This window comes from Ciconia boyciana, chromosome 6 (genome assembly GCF_034638445.1).
Source record: "Ciconia boyciana chromosome 6, ASM3463844v1, whole genome shotgun sequence".
In the NCBI taxonomy this organism is placed as follows: domain Eukaryota; kingdom Metazoa; phylum Chordata; class Aves; order Ciconiiformes; family Ciconiidae; genus Ciconia; species Ciconia boyciana.
Window position 1 is genome coordinate 17,802,821 of NC_132939.1, and position 12,721 is coordinate 17,815,541.

Sequence of the window (12,721 nt, forward strand, 5' to 3'; positions counted from 1 at the left end):
TCAGCAGAAACACATACTCATTTAATGCTGGTTACTTCAGGCTGGTCCAGCGTTGAACTGTTCAGCTCATCTTCCTCCTGCTGCCGTTCCACAATGCTCTGTGAAAGAAAGATTCTGAGGTACCTACTTCCAGGAGAAGTTGTTGAGGTATGAAGCCCCAGCAGGCAAGATAAATCCAGTCCGGTCCTCCGAGCAGAAAGGTCAGACCTGTCTCCAGTGAGCACTTGGGGATGGCTAGCTCCAGGCAGCTGCATGGCAAATTTGGATGGCTCATTTTATGACGTATCTCTTCAGCTGGCGAAATGGATCACCTTCTTTTTTTTAGGGTGAGGTGGATTATCAGATTTGAAGTAGCAGGTCTCAGAGTTGGTGCTCTTTCTGAAAGGATCAGCTGGACCCAGGTGAGGAATCACTGACCTCGTGAAAACTTGCCACCACCCTTGGGAATCTGTAAAACCTGGTTATTCCCAGGATTCTGGTAATGGTGATTTTCGGATTGATATAGACCAACTGACACATCAAGAAAGGGAAATTGCCAGGCTGTTATCACCAAGATTAGCTGCCAAACAGAAAATATAGGTATGGTCTTGGGAACAAACAGGTAGGAATGGATGCATTTTCTGGTTAACACAATGCCCTTAGAAATGTATAGACCTGGCTGCTTTCAGCAAGGGCTACAAGACACACCTTTCTCCCCAAGGCCACCCTGGCGGATTAAGTCCTGTTTTTCTTTTATTTCTCTAGTAGAGAATCAGCAGAAGGTTTCCAGTCCTGCATTGCAAATAAGGCATCTGTACACTGTACAGTGGGCTAAGAGAAAAAAGAAGAGCAAAGCCAACAGCTTTCCTGTGTGGATCAAGTGTCTGGATTTTAGAATAACCAAAAGACATGGCACTCTTGTCCTGTATTTTATTAGGAAATTAACAGGCTGATTGATAACCTGAAATTACATAGTGAATCTCATTTAAAAAATGTTCAAAATCATGACAATAATTTTGATTTCTATAAAACATAATGCCCAGATACAATTCCTGTTTATGCCTGTAAATTTTTACACCCTTAACGTTTATCTACCGTACAGCAGCAAGGCTGGATAATTGTAACATAATCTGTAAAGTTAAATACAGTATACTTTTCTCTGCAGCCCAAGTGAAAGAGGTGAAATGTTGAAAAGAAAGCCCGGAATATGAGCAGCACTATGAGAAGGTTCCCTGCGATCTCAGTTCATTACACATCAGTATTTCAGACTGCTCAATGATATTAAAGACTGGTAACGTTAACTGCTGTGCAAAGTTACGAGGCTTTAGGGCATCAGTTTTCCAGGACAGGGAGAGAGACCGCCGTGAGGTACAAGGCTCTGCAGTGAGGGGAATAGGGTGCACTGGATGTGTATGATGCTCAAAGTGCAAGAGCTGATAAATCTGCCTACATCTCCCTCTTTTGCCAGTGGCATGGGCTACCACCACACCACATTGGACTAAAGAGCTTTTCCTGACACTCTGTCAGCTTTAAAGATGTTCCATATTCAAAGCAGGGCTATTATGGTACAGGTGCTGACTATCTGCAAGGGTTGAATTTCAACCTCAGTAATCAAAGCCCAAATCCTGCTCACATTGTGTATGTGAAAAATCATACTGAGCCACACACTGCTGGCTTTATTGCCACTATCATGTGGGGTAACATGGTTCAGCTCGGTGGGTTGTAGCTGAGGCCCTTGGTCCTCTAAATTAGAGCTGGCACTTTTCAATACCAAGTGACTCTTGTAGGGAGTTGAATTTCTCAAGACATTATTCAGGAAACTGTTCAAATTGTCATATATGCTGTCTGGATGAGAGATGCTTTCCTGACCTCGGGCCTCGATTCCTGCGAGAATTATGGATGCTCCATAAGTGGCCAGCTCAAGCACTTGACCAGCAAGTCCAGTCACTTCAGCCTCTTGTACTATTCTTGGCCATGGTAAGCTAAAAAACAGTAGACTTAAGAAGTAGTCGGTCTTCTTTTTAAAAAGTTATTTCAGGACAAGTACATTCAGACCACCGTGTTTTCTATTTATACATAAATTCTTTGGCAACAATTTTCTAGAAAGCAGAATCATTTTTTCTATGTAATACTTTATTGTCTCCCCATGAAAAACTGGTATCTTAAAAAATCTATAGCGCTTTCCACTATAAATAGTATTGTTCCAGATTAAGGATTAGATCCTCCCTGAAGAAAAACAGATTTAAAAAACCTGGTTATTATCTGATAACTGTTTATGCAGCAATGTTAAAATAAAACAGAAAAAGAAAATCATTCAATATGTGGTTTGTCATTCTCTAGAATGTTAGTGCACGTTTATACAATAAAAACAACATAAGTTATCCTAGTTTGTTTTAAAAACTTTAGTAGTAGAAATATATTGCTATCTGCAGATTTATAAACAATGCACTTTTTCCATCTAAGTTCAAGTATTATTAGAATATTATTATTACTATTATTATTATTAAAGGAGCTCTAAATCCTTGCCATTTTGCCTGTCTTTACATTGTTTTGGTCTTTCTGAGAAATAACGAGTTGTAATCATTTGTTCATGAACAAAATCAACGTGGAGCTTCAGTAAGTTTTTCCTGGTAGAAGACAGCCTGGCAATCCTTCGGCTATTATGAGCGGCTTTAGAAGAGCGTATTAGAGACTAGTGGTATAGATACAGTAGTCACATGTTTTCTTGGATGGCTGATGAACTTAATTCCTTCCAACTTCTCAACATTCAGTCCCATTTAAAGGAGAAAGGTGGGAAAAACCCAACCCAGACTTATACCACATCAGGATATATCATCTTCATTTCTTCTTGGTACTGTCAGTTGCTCATAGGTCGGCAGGGTGTTATTGGGGAGGAAAAGATCTGAATTGACATTGTTGCCTCTCTGAGATGACCTGCTGTTCCCTTGATCCCCCTGCTGACGGGAAACCAGATGATGCAGCATATCTGTAATGAGATTCAGTTTCTGGTCCATTTGTATAACCTACAAAGGCAAAGGGAAGGCTTGTTTAGTAGCAGCACGTGAGAAAATTGCAACAAACCATGGGATACAAATGCAATATTAAAATGACAGTTTTCTTAGTTAGGATCACAACAACCTCTACGAAGACACCACAGATTCACGGTCCATCAAACAGATAATTAGAAATTTAATGCAATAGGTCAGAGTTGGATGAGGACAGGCCTGTTAATACTCACCTCTGGTATGTGCTTTGACACTCCTTTTACACCTGGATGAACACATGACAAATGGGCTTTCAAAGAGACATGCTGGGATAGAGAACTAAGTCCCAGAACTGAGTTTCTGTGGTTTTTTGTTATTATTATGTCCACATTTTTTTGAAAACATGATAAACTTCTAACACGCTTATATGCCTTAATAATATCAATATGCTCTAGTAAATGTCTGCTCTACTTGCAGTGATCTAATCAACTCTAAGCTAGGACTGACTGTTGCTCTTTGTTACATTTGGGCCCAATTACCAGCTCAGACCACAAAATGCCCCACAGATATTTTTGCTGATGCAAGTGTAGAGCAGCTGGGGTCTGTGGCAAGGGCTAGGAGTGGGGCATGATTCAGTTTTACGCTCTCAACCCCCAATGACACAGTGTTCACTAAGATTGCCGTTTGAATGACATGATTCACAGCAAGCCAGAAACTCTTCTAAGAGGGGTGGAAGCTAATTTTTCAACTGGAGGGCTGCAGGGGAAGGTTCAGACTGAATCCATAATGCTCATTTTCTTCTGCTTTTAGACAGAAGCCCCTTAAATTCTTTAATTCCTCTTTTTTACTTTTTCTTCTCTTTCTTCTAATCTTTAGGAGAAATATAATGAAGAATCAGGATACTTAATAGAGACTAAGTTATGGATTTATGGAGTTATGAAGTTATGGAGACAAAATTTAGACTCTATTTGGTGTACACTTGTGGTACTCAGAGGAAAATCAGGAATGAAATGTTTCTAGGAGCACCACAGATTCAGTCTCTGGTTTCTTGCATTTTCCAATCAAGAAGTAATCTGTACCACCCCTTTTATCTGGCATGGGAAGCCTCCTGAGGGGAAGATGGGCGCTTCCAGCTTCAAAGTCTTGCCCGCTCTCTGCCCCCTGGCATGGCAAGCATTGAAATTGGGCAGTAAGAGTCTTTCTTACGGCCTCCTACTCCCTTCTACAAGCTTAAAGAGAAAGCCACGATTTTGCCATTGTAGTCTCTGACCCATTGATCCACAGGGATCCTAAAACACTAACTAAATTCTAGGCAAAAAGATGTAATAGGTTTTAAACAGGGAAAAGAAAGTAAGCAGAAAAAGATGTGACAGGAATAAATTGCTGCCTAAAATATCTGCTAGAAAGTAGTGAAAGGCACATAAAACCACCAGAAAGAGCATGAGTGGGAGCAATTTATATGTGCCTGGCTATCATCCAAGTATCACACAGGATAGTAAAAGACAGTAAGGCTGAGCAGAACATCAACAAACCTGGAGGATTTCAGCAGAGACTAAAATGTTTTTCCACTGTAGAGAAAATGCTGTTTTTTTCAAACACTTTGTACAACTGGTAGGGAAGCAGATACAGTGATTTAAAAATATGAGGTGCCAGAGATTTATACTTTGCAGCTGGTTTTGAAAATGTTAGGCAAAGCACCCTAGATGGTACATGAAACACTAGTAATTCTGGATGGAAATGGCTGTTGAAAGATGAGATTCTTCAAATGAGGAAGCTGAAGAACACATAAGTTCACAATTTCTAGAAGAAACTACAGATGGAAAATTGAGCAGATCATCCGGTTTTCATTTCACCACCATTTGTTCACTCCCTTAAAAAAAGGCATGCTTTGCCCAAATGGTGCCCATCACAGATGGCAAACTCATGATGCTCCAAGCGTGACAGTACAAATCAGTGCTAGTGAAGCCTGCAAAAATACTTCATTCCTCTATCCCTCACTGCCCAGGTATCACTTGCTTTCCAAGACAGCTGTGCTGGAAAGATTGAAGTGGAAGACTGCAGACAAACAGCTATCTTCAGAGTCCAAAGGACAACTTTTTCTCTAACAAGAAATGCCTTTTTGCTAATTATTCTAAACTAACTAGGGGATTTTTATAGATATATTTCTTAATTTGTAATTCCAGTCAGGGATTACCAGAGGAAACACAGACTGAAGATATATCTGAAAAATGTGCTTTTATGAAACTCTTGCAGTGATGAGCTATTGAACATGACAGTAGATTGGACTGAGATCTGGATAGTCCTTCAAGAGCTATGCATCTTGATGATGAAGTACTGGAGAGAAGTGAGATGTGAATATTCTTGCTGGGAAATAAATTCCCAGAGATAATTGTCTAATTTTTTCTAGGGAACAAGGTTTGGCTGCTGCAGCTGTGGAGTGCAGGAGGCCCACAGAAGCAGAGGCAGAAGCTAATTACTATTGAGCTGAGCCATATGAGATAAAAAGTAAAGACCTTTGTCTTCCACGTTCCTGCTTATTAGGGTAGGGCTCTAAAGCCACAAAGCTTTTGTGGAGGGAGGTCCAGATAGCTGGTTGTGTTTAATTGTTGTTTAATCAGTTTTGCTTTCCAATAAAGCAAGCCATTTCCCAGGGAGTTCTGCGCCCGTGAGGGGCTTGCTCCAAGACATGCTGAAGTCAGTGGTAGTTTTTGGCAATATCACAGACTTCCAGTGACTTCAGCAGGCTCTGGATCAATCTTGGACTGAATTGTCAATCCCAAATAGTAACATATTTTTTGGATATTACAAAAGAAGGAGCAGTCTGAATTTCTGTACGTTGCTCTGTTCTTGCTTCTTGGGGCTGGATCAGAAAAGATAACATTTGCAAATGAGATGGCAATAGGACAATGGGCCCCCATCCTCAGTTCTGCCAAAGGGCTGTCTGCCTAAAGTATGAGACATTTTAAACAGAGAATTGAAAGCCACCAGAAGGCAACCTCTACTGTCATCACAGGCCTCTGATGTACAAGAATAAGAGGTTTGCTGGTGAACGGCCTTGCTTATTAGCATGCCCAATCTGCCTGTCATCATCCAAATACACATCCTGAAATACATCGTTCACTTGTTTGCTGCAGAGATAATTATACCCACTAGAAAAATGTCATTGTGTGCAATACCCTTTTTATTAAACTAGCTTTATGCACTTAGCATGAAGTGTATCATCTCCCCTGAATCAAACTTTCAAACACATTTACTTGATTAGAAATTAGCTATGATGCCAGAATGAATAAAAGTAAAGCAAACAGAAAAACTGCTGATGTTGCTATAATCTTAACTGCTTTGGACAACTCTGATCCCTCTACTTAAAACAGCAAACAGCGTTAATTACGTAGAAAAATAACTCAGACTGATTTGTTTCTTTTAGGAAAAACTAAGTAAGCTCTTTCTAGCTGATTTATGTTTTATTAGAAGCATGATGTTTGGATGATCAAATTCTTTATATGCAAATAATTTCCTTTGTATTTTATAGTTGTTGGGGAGGGGAAGCAGTGTTTGAAACTCTTCAGAAATTACACACCACAGTTATTCCGAAGTCTTACTGAAATATTATATGAAAACAAGATTTTTCCATCTTCGAGATAAGTTTTTTTTAAAAAAATATCCAAGGATCATAGATTGAGCACAGACGGAGAGAAGCAGATTTAAACAAGTTTTGAACCTAGCTCTTAGAAATGAATAAAAACAATCCCATCCATGCAGTGCACTGAGAAAAAAACCAACCAAATAGTTCTTCACAAAGGCTGAAAGATTAGAGCACCAATCTTAAATGGCACATCATGAAGAAATGTAGCTATGTTACAGAACAGATTTTTGCTCTCCCTAAAGAGTCACAGAGGCACATGACTACTCTGACACACAACAGACTAGTGGCGATGATGTAGTTCCTATGAACCACAAGGTCCTCTTAGGTCATGTTTCCAGGAGCAGCAGTTCTCTACAACTGGATCTAAAGCGATATGCCAACTTTTATAAAGGTATCAAAGGCTTTCCAGGAGGTGCTAGTGAACAAGGCAGAGACTGTTTTTGTGAGGAGAGGAGAGAACAAAATAGTGACCAATTTATCTATTAAAATTCTCCAGATCTTCACATTATATTAATTTTAAATGCCCTGTAATTTTAAGCATTCATAACAAAATCATGGTATGCTTTAGAACATAAAATGTAACACTGAATTTCTTTCCTTGCTTTTTTTTAAAAAGAAAACAAAGAAGCCTGAGTGGCTCCGGGGACATCTGGAGGAAAGTCTCCTTCATGCACCCCTGTAATGGAGAACTAAAGAGCAGCACTCTGGAGACCTACTCCCAAAACTGGGAAGGGGCAAGGACAGGTGGAATTATGGAGCTGAGGGGAACGGTATTTTCAGCCATGGATATTCAGGATGGTGGGGAAGCTGAAGGACAAGATTAGGAGTATGGCATAATTTAGGCCACAAAGACCACAAATAAATTATGCCAAGCGCTGCTCCATGATCTAGAGGGATCAAGTCTGATTAATGCTGTCGATTAAAGCTGTCTCTTCTGCCCTTCATTCTCATTCTCAGAGATTTCAAAAGTAAATATTATTAAGGGTAAAAATCATAGTCCCTTTGGAAAGAATGATGGTTTATAACTACTTATGTTCTTAACACGGTTGACTGATTAAACAAATAATTTCTGCTTAATGAAGAGATTTTTTATCAGCACAGTGCTCATGCAGTGGGTTCAGGGGGACTGTGCTTGTTCTTAATACAGAAAGCCGAGTGTGAAGCTGCTAAAGGAGAAGAGGAAAACCAGAACGCAAGCTACACTTGGCTGAACAAAAATGTGATAAAGGAAAATTTCAGCTACTTTTCCAACATTAGACTCCCAAGTCTGCTATCCTGACTTATCCTGAGTAGCACTCATTCCTGAGGGTGCAGCTTTTTAGCTCAGAGGGAACCAACTCTTTAAGGCACTTTTTCAAAATAACTGAAGATGACTGGGGAGATCTCATGTATTTATCACTCCTGGTGGCCTCTTAATAAGGAGGACCCTCATGCTCTGTAGTGTGGCAAACTTCTAAGGAAAGAAAATGACGCTTTCTTCACCTGTGCATCCTCATAAGCGATGTTGTACAGAATCCCTAATGTGTTTGCTATTCAATACTATACTTAGTAATAAGCTAGCTTTATATTTCAGAAAAACGCAGAAAAATGTCCTTTCTGTTAACAAAATCATAGTCAGGCACACTAATTACTCAGTTGAAGAAAAGATAAGAAGCAAAAAATATTCCAGAACTTATGATACCTGTTAATGGCAACGATATGAAGGAAGGTATCAGTACCAAGAGGTACTTAAGAAAACAGTGAGTGTGTTCTGCAAGTGAAGGTGTGGTTATAAATCATGTTTTTCTTTGGTGGGATCCATCCTATTTAGGTACTGTTCTTGAGAATATTTGAGGAAACTTCAGAGAGCAGCTTCCCTGACTCCTCTTCTTGCTAAGTCCCTGCACATTTTGGTATCTCAATATTTCTAAAAGTTAATGCTTTAGTTTTGAGGGCCCTGTGGACAGGAACAAGTATGATCTTAGGAGTGGCTTTCTAGAGAATCTCAGGGATAGGTATGGGAATCTTCACAGAGGATTTATTTTGAACATTTCTCTATAACTATAATAGTGGCAGGAGAGACCAATAATTTCAGTATTATTAAAGAAAGTTTCTTTCTTCAGGTACATGATTCTTCAAAAATCATGGAAAGAGTCTTCCTTCCACTTACAGTACCCAAGATCCCAGATTCTTGCGAATCCCCTTATCAGAGCTTCTGGCTTCCATTTGTTTATTTTGTTGCCAGAGATTAGGCAGCAGTCGTGCTGGAGGTTATATGCCCGTCACTGAGGTGTTTATAGGAGAATGTAATCTGCACGAAGGAAGATTCGTTCTCCAGACAGACTGTACTTTCTCTTGAAAGTTGGCCAAAGAAGGGAGTATGTGTGTGGTGTCTCGGGGAAGGAGAGAGGAAGTGGAGCCAGTGAGAAAACACTCTCTTCTAATATAAGATTACTCATCCCTAGAAAAATATAAAGGCTGAGCTTCTGAGGAATAAAATTAACAGGTTTTGAGGGTTGCATGTGACAAGTCACTTTCTAGTCAATGAAAATATTACAGGAATATTGTAACCACTGTCTTAACTGACAAATAGAATGGATAACTTTGAGACAAAAAGCATCTTTGGAAAGAAAGGCACTTGCTACGCAGCATGTCCTAAAATCAGCTCTCTTGCATAAAGCTATCAGTGCCAATCTCTTTTTCGTGTTGAGATACTAAAAATTGTTCTGTTTTTTCAGTAGACTGTTGCTGGTCTCATATTACTCTGTATTTTTATAGTAAAATATTTCTACTACACTTCTCAAAAGTGTAAAAAAACCCTTACTTTTTGTAGTAGTAACCCTTAAACAGCTGCTGAGAATTCAACATTAATCAGAGTGTGCCGCTTGTGCTTTCAACAGAGGGTGATGACCTGAGACTGGGAAGAAACTTCTGAGTCATTGAGTCAGGGTCAGAGCTCAGAAACAGCCAGGTTTTATAAGCCAGTCGCTGGCTCCGATTGTCCAAAAGTTACCTCGATATCAGTGAACTGCTATTAAAAAGGGCTTGACTTGGCATAGTAAATTTCTAATGCACCGTATAGAAACTCAGTTTTGTCACACATTTTTCTTAATTATGTTGGGAAGTAAAACAAACTGGTAACACCAGCATGTGGCCATTTGATTACTGGCTGTAACACTTGTGTCATTTTAAAGTAATTTTTGTTTGTTTGAGGAATTTTGTCCTGATTGTGCAGCACAAGCTCTAGGGTACCAGATGCTCAAGCTATAGGAAATGGGAGAAATGACAGGGTTGATTTATGCATTCTTTCTTTCCATTAGAATTGGGAAAGCAATTTTGATAAGCAAGTAACTATACTGCAGAGAATTATTTTTCCTTTCCAAATGTCCTTTTCTCCAAAGAAAAACATCTTTTTCTAAAAGCTTCCTCAAAGTTTCTGGAAATATGACATCTCTGGTTAACTATTCACTCAGCTCCATTTCTTTCATGTGGAATTTTCACGATTCTTGGAAGAGTGTAGATTACAACCATAATGCTATTTTTCAGATTAGATGTCTCCCTTGAATTTTATTTGAAATTGACAATAGTCAGAGACATGCTCTGACAGGTCAAAAACTGAAAAACTGTTATGAAAAAGCCACTTCAGTAATACGTGATTAAATAAATAATATAATATAAAATACAGCATATATGTTATCAAACACAGAATATCGGCAGCATGTTTTTATTACTGCCTCTTTTATGATACTGCCATTTTTCCCCAAATGAAAATGAAGGTACAGCCTTCAGGAACAGCAGTAGCTGAAGAAGATATTACGCAATAAAACAGAAACCTTCCCAGCTATCTTTGACTATTTCCAGCCACTTACACACAACTCAGGTACACAATCCTTATGTGAATAAATGCTGCAGATCAGCAGCAGGCAAAACTTCAAGGACAAGAGGCACTATTAAATGAGACCTACAAAGAAACAAGCGGCAACAACAGATGCTGTGCTTATATAAGAGAGCAATTTCTTTAAGATCTAAAAAATTATGAGATATAAATAGAAATCAGAAGTTACAAACACACAAGTTTATTTGGTTTTTACATGTCACCTTCATAAAATTATCTGGCTATAACTTGCTGCTTGACTAAAGGTAGCAAGGTAAGATGAATATATACCTCTCCTTCTAACAAGGAGGTTGGTAGGACACTGGCAAACGGAAGAATTAAGTTACGGGAGAGTGAAATACACTTGGCCATGGACTGTTGGACTTGAGTACAAGACCTCAAAAGGTGGAAAGCTTTTGGGGCAGTGCTTATTTTAGAAGTGGAGAGGATTCAGAAAGGCCTGAGGGTAAAGAAAGTTGGAAACGGATGACCTAAAAAGCTGCTAGTCAAGACAGAAATGAGGACCACGATGGATGTGGCTGGAGGAGATAGTAAGAAGCAGAGACAGGATATGGCTGCTACTTGAGAAGAAAGAGCTGAGAACGGTGGCCTTGGTTCTGCACTTTTGTTGCTGCTATTAACAACTTCTTCCAAAAATATTTGGCCTATTTAAAACACCCAAACCATTGGAAATCAGCTCTTCCTGAGAAAGTTTCTTTAGCTCTAGGTGTAGATTTGGGCCACGAAGCCCCTTTGCTTGCTCATCGCTCCCCATGCTCCCAGGCCAGTTCTGCTGGCCTCGCAGTACTGAGTGCATGCCCAGATGTGCGCAATGCTTGCAGATCTATCTGGCATCCAGAAGGCTATAGCCAAGCAATTAAAATTTGTGGTCGACTCTTGTTGTAGATAAATGAGACAAGACTTAAAACACATGGAAATTTTCAAGTTAGGACAGTGTCCAAAATCTACAGTCTTTGGCCCAGCACTGCCTCAGGATACAGCATTTTTTCCTCTAAAATATTACAAAGGTCAGATACTTATTTTTTTAACCCTTTCCTCTAAACTAACAGAGTATCAGTAGATGAACAAGGGAGCTTGGAATATTTTTGTCTCCTTGCATGAAGCCAGGAAAGTGAAGTTTAGGGTCTTGTCTCTAAATATAACTTTTATCAGAAGCTACTAAAGAAGATAAAATCCCCCTATCATATTAACTGAATACTCTGGATTTTTCAAGAATTTGCTTATCTTCATTTACTATAGCCCCACCTTCAGGAAATAATATCTCTTTGACCAGACACAACTGTCTTCCATCTCCATTTAAAAATGAGACACAAGTTGGCAAGAAGAGAGGGATTCTTTCCTTACAAGTGAATCAATGATACCAAAAGTATGAGAAGTTTATGTATCCACAGAAATCACTGGACATCCATCTAGCACCATCATCATAAACAGTTTCCCAAATTATGCTTAAATTGAAATCCAGCCTTATGGGGGATGTCAAACAGGCTTGAGATAACAAGAAATATAAGGAAAGTATTGATCAAAGAAACCAGGAAAAAAACCCCCTTATCTTTATGCAATAGTTTGGATATAGTTATAGAATAAATGGCGGTCATTAGTGCATCTTATATCCAAAGCACCGTGTGAACCTTTGTGTATCTATACAGTAGAACACTGCAGTAGATAAGTACTGTTATTGCTAGCACAAAGTGGGGAAAACTGAGGCAGTAAGGTTAATGGCCACCTTCAGATACGCTAAACATCTTTAACTTCAACTTGGGAGGAGAAGCTCTAACAAAACCTTAAAAATCTTTTGCCCTGCCTTGGCAGATCTTCAGATCTCAAAGAAAACTTCAAAGCACTTCTTTGTTTTTTAATGATACAGAAGGTTAGAAAACTGATTGCTTTCTCATTCTCAATCACATTCTTGTTCAGCAAAACATTCCTATGTTGGGTCCTTCTGGTTGAGCACCCCAGTACCTATCTACAGAGGAAAGGAAGACTCTCTGTTTAGCTAACAGGCACATTTCAGATGCTTCAGTTCCACAGATGTGAAGAAAATTCCTCATGGTACTTGCCTCTGGAGGACTCTTTCTGCTGGTTTAATCATGGCAGTACAGTCTCTGCATATCTCTCCATATTTTTGTTGTCAGAAGTTTGGCTATCAGACACAGCTTTCTCCTAGCTGTAGATTCCCATTTCCAGTGTGGAACAGTGGCATATTTACAACACTTTAGGGTTAAAAAAAAAGTAGAAGATCCA

General features: G+C 39.3%; 1 protein-coding gene across 3 annotated transcripts in view; it reads right to left on the bottom strand.

Moving 5' to 3' along the window:
* Nucleotides 1-921: 921 nt before the first annotated feature.
* KCNQ1 (potassium voltage-gated channel subfamily Q member 1) overlaps nt 922-12,721 on the bottom strand; it is a 366,539-nt gene continuing 354,739 nt past the window's right edge. For all 3 annotated transcript variants that reach the window (XM_072864543.1, XM_072864542.1, XM_072864544.1), the window contains one exon: nt 922-3,002. In XM_072864543.1, the coding sequence (XP_072720644.1) occupies nt 2,802-3,002 (201 nt within the window). In that variant the 3' untranslated portion in view covers nt 922-2,801. The remainder of the gene's footprint in view (nt 3,003-12,721) is intronic.